An 18880-nucleotide genomic window follows, 5' to 3' on the forward strand; every position below is an offset into this window, starting at 1 on the left:
GACCTGGGACTTTTCCAGATGTGCCCTCCGGGGGAGCACAGCCCCAGCCTCGAATCTGGGGTTCCTGTGGTGCTGCCTTGGTCCAGGGCAGCCCGTGGGAGAAGGTCCGAGCTGGTGGTCCTCAGATCTGTTTGGCCAGGGGCTTCGCTGGGGCCAATGTCCAGGCACAGGCGAGAGACAGGTCACACCCACATCCGTGCAGCCAGCACAGGAAACGGGTGTGCTAGCCCCTGGGGTCTCAAAGTGCACACTTAGATTCACAGATTTTTACAGAACCCTAACCTCTTCCCTGTTCCTGCCTCTGGCATCACCAAGTCTCCACCTAGCACTTTCTCTGGGTCCACCTAGCACTTTCTCTGGGTACTGGCACCACCCACAGGTGTCCTGCAGCTGCCACCTCCGGACCCTGGCTTCCCAGTGGTGACTCCTGTGTCCCCTGCGTGAGTCCACGGGGTTGTGCCTCTGACATGAGCTCCCCCGGCCTTCAGCGAGCAGGGAGCCGCCTCGGCCGGGCTCAGCCAGCTCTTCCTCACACAACCGCAGTTCTGGTTCCGGCAGCTCTGCACTGCCCCCAGACTCCTCTGCCCCCGACCCCACGGCAGGCCCCGCCTCCGCCCCGCCCCACCGGCAGGCTCCGCCCTGCCCCCCGCCCCCAGACCTCTGCAACTCCCGCAGGCATACAACACGCATGACACTGGACACCGAGCAGCTCTTAGGTCGTGATGCTCAGAGGTGACAACTGTACAGAAACACAGCAGAAGTTGCCGGAACAGTGTGTCCATAAAAACACTCCTCACCTTCTCGTACGAGACTCGGTGGCCCCGGGGAGCCAGCGCACGGACGTCCGGCAACTGGCCGCGGGGCCGGCGCCGAGGGCTTATGTACAGCTGAGGCCGGTGGCACTGGGGCCTCTGGGACGTGCCAGCGGTGGGCCGGGGGGGCAGCAGCGGAGGCCAGGGGCCTCCTGCCACCCCGGCAGGTAACTGAGCCGCCGGGGCGTCTCCCCCGCTCCTGGCGGCTGCCGTGTGCCACCGGGAGCCCGTGAGCAGGCTCACCGGCCTGTCCCCACGAATACCAGGCCAGGGAGCAGCGGGGCCACCAGGCCGGGCCTGCGCTGGGAGGCGCCGGGCTGCTTGGCGGCGAATGTCCACGCTGGGCCTCTGCCCGCCACCCCGTCCTGGTAGACCAGAGTCTGCAAAGCAGCTGGAGCTAACTGTCGGCGAGGCGGGTCGGGCAGATGGGGCCGCACATGGACAGGGCGGGGCGCGTCCCCTCCAGGTCCTCCGCAGCCTCCCCGGCCCCGGGCACCGGCGGGGGCTCGCTCACCGGGTCCTGGCTCTTCTTCAGCCTGGGCGGGGAGGCACAGGAGGGGTTTTCTGCAGCCTCTCCGGCAGCCCCGACGCCTCTGGCCGCCCCCCCGCCCCGACTTGGTCCCTCAGGGACACGCTGGAGAAGGGGCCCTCCAGGCACTGCAGGGAGCAGAGCACACACACGGGGCGGGCCAGGGGACAGCCCAGCCCGGCAGCACCCTGCCTGGCCGCCTCAGCCTCAGCCTCAGCAGTGGGGCCGGTGAGCCAGGGCTGAGAAGCACACCCAGTTTAAGGGCAAATCCTGCAGGCCAGCAATTTTGGAACAAAGCTTTTCAAAGAGCTTGACTGAGTGTTCAGGACGGTAGCCAGCGCCTTAGACCAGCACCCACACGTCATCCTGGTCACCGGAGTGCAGAGCTGCCGCCTCCAGGAAGCTCTCCATGCCGCACCTCACCACCCCTCTCCTGGGCCCGCAGCGCTGGGCTTCCTCCCTCCGCTGCAGCAGGTGCCTGTGGCCTGTCGTATCTTCCTGCTCACCACTGTGCCCTTTCTGTCCCATGGCCCGTGGCGCTCAGGAAAGTTTGTTGAGTGCGTGAGTGGGGGTGTCAGTCCATGTGACCGCAGGACTGCCCAGCCATCACCCGCAACGGGCAGTCCACCGCGTCTCTCCCCAGGAGACTGTTAGACCCCAGTTTAGAAGTGAAAGTTCCCAAGCACCCCTCCCTCCCCTACAAGCCTGAACAGGGAGAGGCCTCCCACCCTCTCTTCCTGGGAGGGTGGGGACAGGCTTCCCAGGCCTCCTGATGCCCCGTGACTCCTGGGGCTCAGGACCTGTGTGGCCCAGAGAGCCTCCACCTCCTCTCCGCCCCCTGCTGCTGCCCCCAGCACATGCACTCACTTTTCTCTGTTAAAAATCACAAAGTCTTGCTGGATCGCATCGAGGCAGTCCTGAAGGTAGTCATTCTCCTGTTAGTCAGAAAGACACACCAGTGAGTGTAGTGGATGCTGTCGGACTCCCACCCCTCCCCTCAGATGGGTTCCTGAGCTTCCCTCTCAGCCGGTCTCTCCTGCGTGGGCCCGCACCTGGGGCTTTAGTGGAGACACGATCTGGGCTGCTGGAGAAACTGCCCTCAGGCCTGAACATCTCCTGGGTGGTCCTTGGGTGACCAAAGGGTGCCCGGTGTGGACGCCCAGCCGCTGCCTCAGGGCAGACGCTGACATGAAGACGTCAGCAGGACAAACGTGGCCGGGCTCCCTCCCCTCCCTGTGTCAAAGCCAAGGTCCTGGGAGACAGAGCTGGCGCCTGAACCCCGGGAGGGCCTGGGTGCGCACATGCGGCCACGATGGCCCCTGCCAGCCGCCCCACTAGAGGACAGCGACCCCTCCCCCAGGCTCCCGCAGGTGGTGCAGAGCGGCTCCCCCTCCCCTCAGCAGCAGGGCCCACGTGGCACCTGCCGAGGCCAGAAGGGCAGTGCCTGGTGCAGGAGAGGCTGGGCGGCGGGTGTGGGGCGCGCGGGGGACAGTGTGGGTGTGGGGCGGCCTCCCGCGGCCTGGTGCTGATCCCCGGCAGGAACCCTGGAGGGCGCCCAACGCGCAGCAGGACGGCTCCCAGAAATTTGGAAGGAATGGCGGCCCGCTGAAGATTCCAGAACAGCCCGGCCCAGGACGAGTGCTGCCTCAAGAGAGGCAGAGCCGGGAAGGGGGGCACACTCAGCATCGGAGAACCAAGCTCCCGCACAGCACCCTGCGCTCCTGGAGGGCCCAGAGGACGCTCCTTTCAGCGAGGCGCCGAGGGCGGGGCTGGCGAGGGGGCAGGGCACCGTGGGACAGCTCAGTGCCGCCTGGTCTCTACAGGAGACGCTGCTCCGGGGCTGAGCCCCCCGCGCCCATGGTGACCGTGGGACGCCAAACAGCACAAGCCCGGACCTGACTTATCCAGACCCAGCCACGTGGGAGTCAGCCCTGCAACAGGCAGCAAGGTGCAGCCGCAGCAGATCACCCCGCGCCCGGGTCTAGTGGTGGCCAACAGACGCCAGTGCTCCCGGGGTCAGAGACACGGACAGCCAGCCCATGCTCACACACACACACATGCACATGTGCACACATCTCCACACACACTACACATGCACGCTCACATGCACATGTGCACACATCTCCACACAAGCACATGCATGCTCACACGTGCACACACATCTCCACGCACATACACATGCATGCTCACACATGTACATATGCACACACATGCTCACACGCACGCGCTCATATGCTCACACATGCACACTCACATGCTCGCACACTGCACAGCGCACACACATCACAGCATGCTCATATGTGTGCACGCCTACTCACATGTATGCACACACATGTACACTTTCACACACGTGCACAATGCTCACACAATGCACATGTGCTCACACCCATGCACACCCACACATGCTCAACACACGCACACAGTACACCCATGCTCACACACGCACATGCTCGTACACACACCCATGCACATCACACATATGCTCGTATGCACACCCATACACATGCTCACACACATATGCACACATACTCACATGCATGCACACATGCACAGTGAGATCAGGGGACAAAAGAAATCTATCATCAGCCGCCCTGATGGAAATTCACACAATTTCCCGAGTATACCTTTGGAAGTCTGTGGGATACAGGGTCTGAGCTAATGGTTGGCCACACCCACCGTGCTCCCGGGTGGGGGTCAAGTGTTCCCCCAATACCCCCATCCCCTTGCCCCATGCCAAGGGCATAATCGAAATCCACTCATTTGGTGCCCGGTACAGCCCTCGTAGCTGATCCTGGATCTGTGGGGTAAGAGCTGTCACCATGGACGAGGCCGAGACGCTCCTGAAACTGTACCCCTCCCAACAAGGCAGCCTAGATAGACATAAAAACAAACCCGTGCCAGCGTGGAACGGCAGTGACGAGTGCCATTGTCACGACTGTAAGTCTGTACCTTTACTCTCGAGCTCTTAGGGCACAAGGATGCTCCCCGTTACCTTCCCGCTCACTGTGCAAGCCTGGCACCCGGCTCAGGGCAGACGATGGGGACCATGGCACGCGTGGCCTAGGGCAGCTCCGAGCACAGCTGCGGGGCCCGGGGCAGCATATTCCCAGCTTAGATCACGCACTGCTCTGTGGGTGGCACGCGGCCACCGATCTGACAGGGCCACCCTTCCAGTGCCCCCACGGAAGGATGAGGCCAGCGTGCAGGCACCCAGGTGGATGACTATACTGCCAGGAAATGCCTATTTTGGGTTGATTAATGTTTGAAGGCCACGCCAAGCAGTTCAACGGGAAAAGAGCAGTGTCTTCAGCACGTGAATGAGTGGACAGCCACGTGCAAGAGTGACCTGGGCCTGACGCTACCCATAAAAGTTAACTTGAAATGGACCCCAGACCTAACTGAGAGCTAAAGTGATAAAACGCATAGAAACAAGCACAGAAGGAAATCTGATGAGTGTCTCAGGGTGGGTGGAGGAGTCTTAGCGATCAGGAGCCCTGTTCCGTCCTTCCCTGCAGAGCTCAGGGCCCTGCGCCCACCTCACCAAACAGCCCCAGGCTGGAAATGGGCGGGGCCACACCTGCAGTCCCACCTCTAAACACCAGGGGCCGCCACCAGCAGCCCTGAGTCGAGGCTCTCGAGTCCCCCCAGCCCGGGGCCCTGAAGTACACCCACCCCCTGCCTGACCCCTGTGCCGTGAGCAGTTGAGAAGCCGGCACCGGGGCCGGGGTCCTCTGCCGGCTCAGACTAGGCCAGGGGCAGGGCGGCCACGGCTGTGACTGCTGCCTTCCGCACCTGTACCCCAGCTGCTTCTGTGAGCGCCAGCCGTACCCGGGGCACACGCTCACACGCGTGCTCTCCCGGAGCGCCCCCACCCTCCCGGAAGAAGCTCTGTGACCTGGGACAGGTGAGGGGGGTCTGTAGGTTTCACTATGTGCCCCCAGAGTGATGTCCTAACCCCCAGCTCCTCAGAACGTGACACAGAGTCACATAAAGAGGGTCATCGGGGTTAGGGTGGGTTAGCGCAATGGGTGATGGGTGTCCCTGTAAAAGAAGACGCACACATGTGCCCCTGGGGGCGGAGGCGGGCACGACGCGGGTCCGGGAGCCTCGACCAGAAGCAGGAAGGAGTGCGAGGCACTTCGACCTGCTTAGGAGAGGAAGCGAGGGGCTCGGCTGGGGGGCGGGTTTCAGGGCGGTGACCCGGAGGGCGGGGGGGACCCCCACCAGCCCCCACTCACAGACTGAGAGCTGTCTCTGCTGCTGTCCCGGGACCTGTTCTTGGCCAGACGCTTCTTCTTCTTGTGCAGGGGCCTGGACTCCAGGATCATCTCCTCCAGCTCGAAGGTGGGGTCGCAGTGCAGGCGGCCTTTCTGTGGGGAGAGGGGAGCTGAGCCCCCGCCTGCGGTCCGGGCCCGCCCGCCTGCGGCCCCCACCCGCCGCCCACCAGGCTTACGTTGGGCACAAAGCCTGGCGCCACCTTCTTCTCACTGAGGTCCTGCCACAGCACGCCGGCCAGCGACGGGGCCGCCTGCATGTCCTGCAGGCTGGAGGCTCGGTGCTTGGGGTCCACAGTGAGGAGCTGGAATAGGGCCCACGTCGGATGGCGCCCACGCCCCGCGCAGCCCCAGTGCACGCAGCTCGCCGCCTGCCCCAGGCCGGGGCACCCCACTCAAAGGATCTCAAGGGTCAGGCAAGGAAAGGGGGCACTGGCTTCAGATCAGCGCAGTCTTGAGTAAGAGTCACCAGCAGGCGGCAGCCTCGGCCTGGCGAACAGCAGGAAGGGCCACAAGCCTGGAACTAACAAGACCCAGCCCCTGGGAGCCTCGGCGTGCCGTGTGTGGTCGGGTCACTGCGGCTGGGTGTCCCCTACATGCCATCTCTTTTCCCAGAGAGAAGGCGGCAAACCCTATCCGCGGCTTCCCCAAAGCGTGACGCCTGGTGCATGGATGGTCCCCACAGCCTGTTTGGGTCTCTGGGGCCACGGTCCACTGTGGGAGCTACTGGGCAGGGGTGGGCAGGGCCCCGTGGGGTGGGGGCTGGGTTTAGGGCCTCTCAGGAGCTGGGAGAGGCCTCTGGCTGCCTGCCTATCATTCCAGGGGCGAAGGTCTCCAGCAGCGGGGAGGACACGCCAGGGAGGGCCCCGTGGGCCAGGAGGTGGGCGCCGACTGGGCCTCGTGCGTCCAACACGCTCTCGCACACCCGGTCCTGACCCCAGAGCCACCTGTGTGCTTGTAAGTGCAGCTCTGAGTGGAGAGCGGGGGGCCAGCCGAGGGGCAGCCCCAGCCCTGCCTGGATCCCGGACGGAGGTGCCGTGATAGCGCCTGGCCTGGGTCCCTGCCAGACTGAGGTCCCCTGGGCTGCTGCAGCCACGTGCTCAGGCAGTGGGGGGTGTAAAGAGGGTCTGAGGTCTTCTCCGTGTGCTCCCGGGAGAGGAGCCCTGGCGGCTGGCAGCAGGCAGTGGCCGCCCATGCCTGGCGGAAGGTCGGGGTAGAGGAGGCCAGAGTACGGCATGGGCCTGGCTCCCAGCCTGCACGCCCCCTCCCCCAACACGTGTGACATGGAGGCCTGCACCTCAGTTTGGGCATCTATGAAATGGGGTGATAACCAGGTCGTGGGGATTATGTTGTTGCCGGGCACATGGCATTCAGCTCACAGCCGGTGCTCAGACCGGACCAGCTACCTCAAGATGACAGGGGCCCCGACCAGCTGTGAGCCTGGTGGGAGCGACACCAATGCGCACACTCAGGAACCCGAAACCTTCCTCAGACCGGGGTTGGGGGGGGCTCACCTTCCTCAGCAGGGCCACCATCTCCTTGGACCAGGTGGGCACGTACTGGACGCTCACCGTGCTGAACAGCTGCACCAGCGACTCCACAGCATTGCTGGAGTGGATGTCGTAGGGCCTCTGGTGGGGCGGGGGGAGGCGGTGCTGCAGCAGGGAACCCCGAACCCAGAGGTGCCCGATGCAGCCCTGCCCTGCAGCCCACACATAGCAGCCCCTCTGCCCCCAGGAAGATGCCGGGTCTGGGCCGCGGCTGCGTCGAGGCCAGGAAACTGGCCAGGAGAGGCCGCCCATCTGGTCAGGCAGGAAGTACATCACCCCCATGGACACCCGGGGCCTGGGTGCGTCAGCCCCGGAGGCCAGGAGGGGCTGCAGCATGGCTGAGGGTGCGGGGCCTCTGAGGCCCTCAAGGAGGGATCGGGAGGACCCCAGCCTCCCAGGCCCCAGGGCTAGAGGGTGAGAGCAGGGGCACCCCACGGGGAACCCCACAGGAAGGTCCCAGGGACGCAGCCCCACTGACAGCTCTCTCCCCTGCCCGGCCGTGCCAGCAGCCCCCAGGCGCCCACGGTGGCTTCCCTCCTGCACTGGCTCAGGCACCGCTTTCACTGAAAGTACGCATCCATAGCACAGGCGACTGTCCCTGAGCACCTGGGGGACAGCCTCATCCCTCCCCGGGCACTCAGGCCCGTCCCCTCCCTCAGGGGCACACAGCCAGCTCAAGTCCGGGGCCAGCCCTCGGCCCCAGGGGCTCTGTACCCATCCACGTAGCAGCTCGTAGGCCAGCACGCCCACCGACCACCAGTCCACCTCGAAGGAGTAGCCGCTCCCGCCGCTGACGAAGGACTGGAAGATCTCCGGAGCTTTCCAGGAAGGGAGAGGCAGCTGAGTATATGGGACCTCAGGTCCCCTCCCCCACTGACCACCTGGGGGCCCTCCCCCACCTGGCGCTGGTGGTGGGCCGACCCAGGATTGTATCCTAACTGTCACGTCGTCACCTGGAGTCCCGGCTGACCCCGGCCCTGCTGCCGTGTGCCTTCAGGGAAGTGACACAGCAGCCTGGCCAGGCGGGGCCGAGGGCAGTGGCCGCGGCTCACCCATGTACGGCTTGGTCCCCGCTAGTGCGGTGGCTCGCTCTCCATCCTTTATGATGGTGGCGATGTTGAAGTCCGTCAGGTGTGCATGCCCTGCGAGGAGAGAAGACAAAGCACGTGTCCGGAGGACCGAGGACCGGAGGCGCGTCCTGGGGGCAGGGCGCGCGCACGTCCCTCCCCACGCGGCATGGGCTCACCTTGCTCGTCCAGCAGGATGTTGTCAGGCTTGACGTCCCTGTCGAGGGAGCAGGAAGTGGGGGGATGGTCCAGAAGCCCTGTTCACGCCCCACAGTCCCTGGCAGGGCTGGGGGTTCCCTCGAGGGCCCCTCCCCACTCAAGGCAGAGGCCCCAAAGACCCGAGTGGGCCTTGGGGAGATGCCAGCTGGCAATTCTGAGCAAGCCAGCTGAAAGCCGCTGTTCTGGCTTCCGGTGAGTCGCCTCTCCCCCTGGCGAGGCCAGGCAGGCAGCGGGGAATGTACTGGACACAGGGGTGCCAGAGCCCCCAGGGGACGGAGGCAGGACCCCCTCCCCAGACTCCCAGGCTGGCCCTTCTCCCAGAGCCCCGGGGCTGCACAGAAGTGATGACCTGGGCCTCTGCCTTCCACCAAGTGGCCTCTGACCTCGCCCTGCTCAGTCAATGTTTGGTGCCTGAACCGTGACCAGGTAACAGAACCCCCAGGGCAGAAACACAGAGACCCCACGTACTTCACTTCATAATATGCCACACAGGCGTCTTTGTTTGGTTCCACAAATACAGCTTTATCTTCCTAATTTTATCTGCTTTCAGCCAATGTTACCATTAGCTTGAGTTCCCCAGGGGCATGGCAATGAGCACGTGGGCTCCTGCTAGGCGGGGGCAGGGACCGGCAGCCGAACACACCAGGCGAAGGGCACCCGATCCCTGCCAAGCTGGGGCTGCTGGCACAAGACCCACCCACAGGTGGGCATCAGGTGCACAGTCGTGGGGCTGGCCCAGGTGCTCCAGCTGGGGGCGGCTCTGGGCAGAGCAGGCAGGAGCCCGTGGGGGGGGGGGGAGCGGGCACCCCGCCCCATCGGGTAGGCACACACCTGTGGATAATGTGCTGACTGCGCAGGTAGTCGAGGGCCAGCGCCATCTCGCAGATGTACAGCCTCACCGTGTCCTCGGAGAACTGGACGTTCTGCTGCAGGTGGTAGCGCAGGTCCCCACCCAGGAGCAGGTCCACCACCATGAACATGTCCTCCTCGTCCTGGAAGGAGTACCTGTGGGCACGGGGGAGGGCCTGGCACACGCGTGGCTGGGGAGCCAGGGTCCCCGCTCCCGCCACACCAGATGACCTCCCCCCACCTCCCACGGGCTCTCTCCAGGGTGCCGACTCTGCCTCTGCTCAGGAGCCGTTCTGAGCCAGGGCCCTTGGGAAAGGAGTGGCCTGTCCTGATGGGAGGCAGCCCAGCTGGGGGCAGAGGCATCAGGGGTGACCAATGTACAGAAGAATACATCATCTTTGGCCATTTCCCTGTTGGTCCTCTTCTCTAAAAAGGGGATAAAAACTTCTACTTTGGAGGGTTGTTAAGGAATAGAGACCACAAGGCAAAATGCTCAGGCAGTGCTGGGCAAGGGGCCAGCTTCTAACAATGGGGGTGATGGTGGTGGTGGTGGTGGTGCTGCTGATGGTAAGGTAGTGATGATGATGATGATGACGACGATGGGGATGGTAACGATGGTGATGATGGTGATTATGATGATGATGGTGATGACTGGGACGGTGATGACAGTGACAGTGATGATGATGGTAAAGAAGGTGATAGTGGTGATGATGATGAAGATAATGGCAGTAACAGAACAACAGTTTAAGGACCTCCTTCCATTTCGTAATTTCTTTTGTGAGCTCTCAGAGGGACCTCTTATTGTTGAGCAACTGGCTGTAACTGTAACAAAGTTACAGGGGCGTTGGGTGGCTCAGTTGGCTAAGCGTTCAGCTGTTGGTTTTGGCTCAGGTCATGATCCCACAGTTTGTGAGTTCGAGCCCCACATCAGGCTCCCCATTGACAGTGCAAAGCCTGTTTAGATTCTCTCTCTCTTTCCCTCTCTCTCTGCCCCTTCCCTGCTCATGCCCTCTCTCTCTCTTAAAATAAATAAACTTAAAAAATGAAGAAAGTTACAAAGAATTGACTGTTCCATGTGATGTTCCTCTCTCTGCCCACCCTGTCCTCATCTCAGGGGCAGGTGGCCTGGGAGGGGATATGGGACCAGAGGGCTTGGAACGCCAGGCTCCAGGACAGGCGGGAGCCCTGGGGAGCCGTGGGCAAGAGCAGGCGGCCTCCCACGCCGGGAGCTGAGGCTCCGTCCTGCCGGCCCCGGGACAGTGGGGGGCGTCCCCGGCAGCCCGGCCTTGCGGCGGGAGCAGGGGAGGACCGCGAACCGTGATGACGGCTCACATCCCTCAGTCACCCTACGTGGAGTGCTCTGCCTGAGTACATGCATCTGTAGTTCTGCCCTGGGGTTCACCTCACCCCTGCTCCGCAGAGGGTGTCGTCTGCAGCAGGGAGGAGGAGTTTGACCCGGGAGCCCGTGCTCCTGGCCACTAGGCACACCGCCTCCCAGAGAGAGCCCCAGAGGGTGTGGGAGGGCAAGCTGAGGCCCCCCGGGTAGGAAACCCCGGGTCGTCCCTCTTGGCAAGCCCCAGGGCCAGTGTCGTGGCTGAGAGTCTACCACACACGGCAGCCCCTTCCTGTGAGGCTGCAAGCGGGCCCACCCCAGGGAGGTGGTTTCCACCGCAGGCCCTCCCTGGCCGGCACGGAGTCGGCAGGTGAGGGGTGCGGGACACCCCTGGCTTTAGCACCACCGCCCCAGGACGCTGAGAGCACAGTGCCCATGGAGCTCAGTGACACGCTGTGGCCCTCCGGCCCCTCTGCTTGCACGGACACTAGATGTTGAGGGAGGCCCGGGGCGCGTGCAGGGGTGAGGGGCTGGAGGAGGCCTGGGCAGCCCCGGCTCCACCGCCCTGGGCCCTGCTCAGCACCTCGCCCTCTTCCCACAACCCCCTGGGCAAGGCCACGCCCCTCACAGCACAGGCAGCTCCTTCCTCCCGTCTCACGGCCAGGCAGGACCACGGTTCCGAGCGGGAGAGCTGGCTGTGGGCTGCTGTCCACGGCACCCTGCCACCTGCCGTGGCCCCAGATACACAACCGAAGGGGGGCCTTCGGCTCTGTGTGTGCCACAGGCCCTAGCACCAGGGCACTTTCAACAACGCACCGTCCCACACTTCTGTCCCCGGATGGGCGGCCTCTCCCTCGTGTTCCGCTAACGGGCCCTCAGCTCCTAGTGGGGGCGGGGCCGGAGCTGGTTCTCACACGCTCCCCAGCCGAGGCACCTATGCCGCCGGGGCCCTCGGGCACGCCACCTGGTCTGTGAGCCCAGCAGGGAGCACCGACCCCAGGGTGGGAGGCCGTCAGGGAGGACTTGGGGAGGACCCCAGTGGGGAGGACTCTTGTGCAGCCCAACACTCATGTAGGAAAGAGGAAGGTGATCTCGCTGCAGGCTGCGGCTCCCTCCCTTCCAGGGGCTGGTCTTGGTGACCATTTTTTGAAGAAACTCAGGCTCCCAAAGCTCTCCCCCACTGGATTTAGTGCCAGGAACTCCATGGGCCACAGGCCTCCTTCGGGGAAAAGCCTGGACTTTCCGCACGTGGAGAGACCTGTGTCAACACGTGCGCCCTGCACACCTGGACAGAGCTGGCCCTGGGGAACCGGAAGGTGAGTGTGTGGGGGACGGGCTGTGGGCATTGGGGTGTCCCAGACACAAAGGAGGAGGGAGCAGCAGGGAGGGCGCCGGGGTGGCGGCGGGTGCAGCCTGGGCGCTGTGCCCACGAGGCGAGCTCACGCACCACAGGTTCACCAGGAAGACGTGCTCGATCTCCTGCATGATCTCCAGCTCCCGGAACACGTTGCGCACCTCGTCGCGCTCGATGCACTGCTGCTTGTTCATGTACTTCATGGCGTACATCTTCTCCGTGTCCCGCTTCTGCACGATGCACACCTGCGGGGCGGAGGGCGCTTCAGGCGGACGCCACCACCCCGCCTCCCACGCTGGCCACGGCAGATGTGACTCGGGAATGACCAGATGTCTTCGGTGGGGCAAGTTCCTGTGCAAGGTGCCTTCAGCAAGCAGGCAGGACCCAGCCACGAGCACGGTGCTGGAGCCAGGAACAGCACCCACCCCTGCCACCAGCAGGGACCCGGTGCCCTTCCCAGGGCTCCGAGCAGAAGCTGGCTTGGAAGGCTGCTGGGGACAGAAGAGGGGAGACCCCTCAGCCAAAGCCCCGCACCTGGGAGGGCCTGAGACATGAGAGCTGGTGTCCTCACCAACCCTGGGCCACCCCACTCCCCAGCACAGCAGGGACTCTCCTGCAATGGCAGGGTCCCTGCACAGCTCTTAAATGCTAATCTTGTCAGACACTGAGCTGTGCGGTCCATTTGCGATGCTGGCTGTGCTCCCACGTTGGGCAGAGGATGGGGGAGATGTCCCCGGTGCCTCAGCCAAAAGTAGGTGGCCTGGACCTGACCAGAGGTGTCAGCGAGCATCTGGGGCTTGGCCCAAACCCGCGGGATCCAACCCTTTTGGGTGAAGCCCATGTTCCCTCACCTGGGAACACATGCTAAGAAATGAAGTGTTTTTTGTTTTTTTCAGAAGATGTTCATCAGTTGAACAAACTCCTTATAACAGACTTTCAACAATCTGAGCGTCCAGCAACCTCATGGACACGGGCAAGTGAGCTCAACGGAATATCACGCAGCCACTGAAGCAACATCTATAAAGACTTTTAAGGCTGCCTGACGATGTTTACAAGGCCAACCAGAACCATAAGTCTATGCCACTTAATGCACGACACAGAGCTGACATGCCCGGCGAGGGCGGGAACTGGGACTGGGCACAGGGAAGCACCCTCCCTGCTCTGGCTTCTGCGCCATTACTGTGAGGGTGTCTGGGGACAGCGCTGCCCCACGGCGGGGAGGTGGCCGGTGGCCGCTGGCTTTGGGGGGTGGACTCAACAACTGAGCAGCCTGAGTGCTGAACTCCCATCATCCAGGTACCGGGCCCTCGTGAGGCACGGCAGCACTGAGCACACCTCCCTGCCAGCCCCAGACAGCAAGGCTTGAAGCATGGTGCCCACATGGTGCCCACACGATGCCTGCGTGACCAGAGTGACACCTGCGTGATGCCCGTGTGGTGCCCATGCGATGTGACTGTGCAGCTTCCACCTCAAACCCGCCCAGGGGCTGTGCAGGCCACCAAGACCCCCCGCAAAGCTCTGTCAACAGCGCCTCTGGCTGCTGACTCCCCAGAAAGCCTGCAGTCCAGGGCGGGGGTCCTGGCCTCAGACCTGCGTCGCTTCTGGCGTCCACAGACCCCCACCTGCTCTCGAGGCCACAAGAGTTAAGGCCCCCCCTTGCTGCTCTGCCCAGACTGGGGGGGCAGGCGTGCCGGAGCCCCGTCCCCGAGGGTGGGCAGAGTGAGCGGGGAAGGGAGGCCATGACAATGGCCTGCCCTGACCTTGCTGCCAGGCCTTCCCATGCAGGCAGAGGTTCAGAGCCGTCCCTGTCCTCCTTCTGTCCCCCAAAGGGAACAGCGGGGGTCACTTCTTGGACAGGAGCATAAACAGTCATAAAAACGTCCCCAAGGGGTGTGGGGACAGGCAGAGCTCCCCTGACGGGGAAGGGGGCAGTGACCACCGTGCCCGTCGGCTCCCCTGCGGGCACATCGCACGTTTGGGGGCCCCTGCGGAGCGGGACGAAGCAGGATGCCAGGCTGGGGCTGAGAAGGCCGCCAGATGCCCCAGCGAGAGGGCCATTCCTGCCCCCAAGCCCCCTGGTTCCACCCGTCGGCCTGGTCCTGGCCCCGCGGGCACACACAGCAGACAGACCCCGTCCAGGAGCCCGTTGGCTGCCCTCGTCCCTGGGCCCGTCCTCCTCTGGGGGCCGGCTGCTCCTCGCTGGCTGTCGGAGGCCCCCCCTCAGCTGACCCTCCATTTCCCCATCTGCCACATGTGAGCGTCACGCTGGCTCAAAGTCGGTAGGGTCTGTGTCAGGGCCAAGCCAGACCTCGCACTCACGCATCCACCGACCACAGCTTTGTCTCTGCCATGCTCAGCTGACCAATGGCCTCAAGGACACCCACTTCCTGGTCCCCACGCCCTGTGGTCTCCTGGGAGATCATCCCGGCCCACCAGCAGGGACCTCCCAAGCGGGAGGCAGTGGGAGATGTGAGCCGCAGGGTGTCTGGGCCGGGATGGAACCACAGGCCTGGCCACTTAAGTAGCAGACACTCATTTCTCACAGCTCTGGAGGCTGGATGTCCAAGACCAAGGTGCCGGAAGATTCCATTCTTGGCAAGGGCCTGCTTCCTGTGCTCACTGGGTCCTCACGCAGCCTGTCCTCTGTGGGCGCACGTAGAGAGTTCTGGTCTCCCTCCCCACCCCTCACAGGTGCTGGGCACTAATCCCGTCACCTGCCCGCAAGCCAAAGCCCCCACCGCCAAATACTATCACACTGGGGGGGACTTCAACATGGGAAGCTGGGGACACAGTTCAGTCCATGGCAGAAATGTAATGCCCAGAGGGAGGGGCCATCATGTGTGGTCATTTGTCACAGTGGCCTCAGGAAGCCAATGTCGCCACCCGCTGTCCTGGGTGTCATGAGGGACAGCGAAGGGTGGCCAGTGGCACTGGACCTCGCAGTCCACCTCCGCTGTGAAACACCCACTTTCCGAGCCATCGGGGCTGCTCTGGGCGCAGGCACAGGGTTCCGGGTCTTGCTGGACAGAGACTGGCCGAAAGCCAGGTCGAACCACGAGGTCTTTAAGCCCCTCCCATGGACAAAGCCATTAGCGTGAGAATCGTGCTCTTTCTTGCATCTTTCCTCTCATTTCAGCCAAATGGCCTGAAAGCCATCTGGAGGAGGGACAGCCCCGGCGTTCTCCCGGGCCAGCCGCCCTGGGCGTGGGGTGCGCACCCAGAACCTGCCAGCGTGGCCCGGACAGCAGGCTTACCGGCTCCCTGGAGTCTCCGTGAGCCAGGCCTCTGAAATGCAGACTGAAGGAGCCGAGAGACCCCAGCTCTAGGCAATTATGAAAATGCGCTTGATCAAGTGTGATCACAGCAATTAAAAGCTAAATCACCTGCTGCCTCCTCTGTTCTCCCAATGCTCTTCCTTTCAATTTCTGAGCCTGAGCAGAGCAGGGATGGCTGGAGTTCTCTCCCGAGGGCTGACAATCTGAGGGTGCCCAGGGTGGGCAGAGAAGCCCAGAGCTCCAGGAAGCCCTCCACCTCCGCCCGAGGAGGCACATTCAGCGGCTCTCGCCTGGCTGAGTCCCCGGAAGGCCTGGCCACCCTTGCACCCCAGGTCACACAGCTGCCAGGAAAGGGCCTGGGAGCCGTCTTAAGGGCAAATCTCGCCCCACCCCCACTCCCACTTTCGTGGCCCGTGGCTGGGAGACCTGCTGACACGAGTGCTACCAGTGTCGACCTGCCAATTACAACAGGCTTGTGATGCAGGTGTCAGCCGGAAACGCGGGAAAATTCTGCTGAAATACACAGACCGGACGCAGGTGCAGAACCCCTCGGGGAGGAGAGCGCTGACTTTAGGGCACATTCAACCCAAGGGGGAACCACGGCACCCACAGGAGGGTGACAGCTTGACGGTCAGGACTCCGAGAAATCCTGAGAGAAATCTGTCCCGCGTCAGGAGAACCCGCCGAGCACGCTGCCCGAGGATGGAGAGGGGGTGTCTCACAGCACGGGGTTTGCGGGTCCTCAACATCACCCGACCCTGCTCGGGCCAGCGGGATGCGAGCAGCCACGTGCGAGGCCACGCAGCCCAAAGGTGCACTGGTGCTACCTCGGGAGAGCCGGGCTGGGTGTGATTTTTTTTCCAGAACTTTCCATGTTTCCTAGATAATGTTTTAAGTTATGATTTTGAAAGCTAGTTGGGATTTTCAAAACGACAGTCAGTGCCATTTCAGCTCCAGACGCTCCTCTGCTGGCGCCGTTCTTCTGGGCGTGGGCAGGATGGAGAGCCTGTCTTTGCAGACACATTCATCTCGGGAGGCAGAGAAACCCCATGACTGTGGACGGGGGCTCAGGCCCACTTGTCTGTGCGCAGAAACAGAGGGAGAGAGGATTCCCAGCGCATGTCTGAAGGTGCTCTGGAAAGGCTCGCTGCTGCCCCGGGGCTGGGGAGACAGGCGGCCACGCAGTCCCTCCTGCCGTCTCCGAGGAGTTCAGTGCACAGGTGGTGCTGCTGGGGTGCAGCTGGCCGGGCTGGGACCCGGGCGGAGGGGGGGAGCGGATCCGGAGCCCAGCTGAGCAGTCTCTGCCCTCAGGGCCGCCAGCACCATAGCTCCAGGGCCCTTCCCAGCCTGAAGGAGGCAGGGCCAGCTGAGTCGGGACCCAAACTCCCTGAATTTTTGGACCCTGTGTTCTGGAAGGTTCAGAGCTTGACTAATTACAGCCCAAAACCTGAAGAGGGTGGAGGCAGAGCCTTGTCTCAGGGTTTGTGGGAAGCACGACAGAACAGGAAGGGCCTGGCATGGGCCCCACAGACAGCAATGGTCCTTCCTCAGCTCACCTCTCCGGATCTCCGTCCACACTGCCTGCTCCAGAGAGGAGGGAGGGTGTCTCCCAGTCATTTTCTAAATTCAGAGGAGCAGGAGAAAATCATAGTAAAACCTAGTTCTGTAGCTGGTTCTTTGAAAGAACAAAATTGACAAACCCCTAGCCAGTTTGATTTTAAAAAAAAATGGAAAGGACCCAAATAAATAAAATCAAGGATGAAAGAGGAGAGATCGCAACTAACACAGCAGAAATACAAACAATAAGAGAATTTTATGAGCAATTATATGCCAATAAAATGGGCAATCTGGACGAAATGGACAAATTCCTAGAAACATATAAACTACCAAAACTGAAACAGGAAGAAATAGAAAATTTGGACAGACCCATAATCAGTAAAGAAATCGAATTGGTAGTCAAAAATCTCCCAAAAAAACAAGAGTCCAGGGCCAGATGGCTTTCCAGGGAAATTCTAGCAAACATTTAAAGAAGAGTTAACACCTCTTCTCTTGAAGCTGTTCCAAAAAACAGAAATGGAAGGAAAACTTCCAACTCTTTCTATAAGCCAGCATTACTGTGATTCCAAAAGCCAGACAAACACCCTGCTAAAAACAAGAACTATAGACCAATTTTCCTGATGAACATGGATGCAAAAATTCTCAATAAGATATTAGCCGACTGGATCCAACAGTACATTAAAAAATTATTCACCACGACCAACTGGGATTTATACCTGGGATGCAGGGCTGGTTCAATATCCACGAAACAATCAATGTGATTCATCACATCAATAAAAGAAAGGACAAGAACCGCATGATCCTCTCAATAGATGCAGAGAAAGCATTTGACAAAATACAGCCTCTTTTCTTGATAAAAACTCTCAAGGAAGCAGGGATAGAAGGATCATACCTTAAGATGATAAAAGCCACACATGAAAGACCCGCCGCTAATATCATCCAAAACTGAGAGCTTTCCCCCTGAGGTCAGGAACAAGACAGGGATGCCCACTCTCATCACTGTTATTCAACACAGTATTGGAAGTCTTAGCCTCAGCAACAGACAATGCAAAGAAATAAAAGGCATTCACATCGGCCAGGAGAAGGCCAAACTTTAACTCTTCGCAGAGGACATAATACTCTATATGGAAAACCCAAAAGATTCTACCCCAAAACTGCTAGAACTGATCCAGGAATTCAGCAAAGTAGCAGGATATAAAATCAATGCACATAAATCAGTTGCGTTCCTATACAGCAATAATGAAGCAACTGAACGAGAAATCAAGGAGTCGAGCCCATTTACAATTGCACCAAAAATGATAAAATATCTAGGAATAAATCTAACCAAAAAGGTAAAAAATCTATATACTGAAAACTATAGAATACTTATGAAAGAAATTGAAGAGGACACAAAGGAGTGGAAAAATATTCCATGCTCATGGACTGGAGGAAAAAATGTTGTTAAAATGTCTACCCAAAACAATCTACATGTTTAATGCAACCCCCTATCAAAATAACACAGCATTCTTCACAGAGCTAGAACAAACAATCCTAAAATTTGTATGGAACCAGAGAAGACCCCAAATAGCCAAAGAATCTTGAAAAAGAAAACCAAAGCTGGAGGCATCGCAATCCCGGACTTCAAGCTGTATTACGCAGCTGTGATCATGAAGACAGGATGGTAGTGGCACAAAAACAGACACTCAGATCAATGGAACAGAACAGTGAACCCAGAAATGAATCCACAAATGTAAGGCCAACTCATCTTTGACAAAGCAGGAAAGAATATCCAATGGAATAAAGACAGTCTCTTCAGCAAGTGGTGCTGGGAAAATTGGACAGCGACATGCAGAAAAATGAACCTGGACCACTTTCTTACACCACACACAAAAATAAACTCAAAATGGATGAAAGATCTAAATGTGAGACAGGAAGCCATCACAATCTTAGAGGAGGAAGCAGGCACAAACCTCTGTGACCTTGGCCGCAGCAGCTTCTTACTAGACATGTCTCCAGAAGCAATGGAAACAGAAGCAAAAATGAACTATTGGGACTTCATCAAAATAAAAAGCTTCTGTACAG

General features: G+C 60.7%; 1 protein-coding gene across 4 annotated transcripts in view; it reads right to left on the minus strand.

Moving 5' to 3' along the window:
• Positions 1-699: 699 nt before the first annotated feature.
• STK32C (serine/threonine kinase 32C) overlaps positions 700-18880 on the minus strand; it is a 72404-nt gene continuing 54223 nt past the window's right edge. For 3 of the 4 annotated variants that reach the window (XM_039252434.1, XM_039252437.1, XM_039252435.1), the window contains 10 exons: positions 12081-12232; positions 9283-9456; positions 8412-8449; positions 8218-8307; positions 7880-7983; positions 7130-7246; positions 5795-5920; positions 5580-5711; positions 2209-2276; positions 700-1348 (listed from right to left, as the gene is read on the minus strand). In XM_039252434.1, the coding sequence (XP_039108365.1) occupies positions 1210-1348; positions 2209-2276; positions 5580-5711; positions 5795-5920; positions 7130-7246; positions 7880-7983; positions 8218-8307; positions 8412-8449; positions 9283-9456; positions 12081-12232 (1140 nt within the window). In that variant the 3' untranslated portion in view covers positions 700-1209. Of the gene's footprint in view, positions 1349-2208; positions 2277-5579; positions 5712-5794; positions 5921-7129; positions 7247-7879; positions 7984-8217; positions 8308-8411; positions 8450-9282; positions 9457-12080; positions 12233-14117; positions 14304-18880 lie in introns of those variants that run through there. The other variant, XM_039252436.1, reaches the window with a different exon arrangement.

The sequence above is a fragment of the Hyaena hyaena genome, unplaced genomic scaffold, assembly GCF_003009895.1.
Source record: "Hyaena hyaena isolate Hyena2069 unplaced genomic scaffold, ASM300989v1 scaffold_409, whole genome shotgun sequence".
Classification (NCBI taxonomy): domain Eukaryota; kingdom Metazoa; phylum Chordata; class Mammalia; order Carnivora; family Hyaenidae; genus Hyaena; species Hyaena hyaena.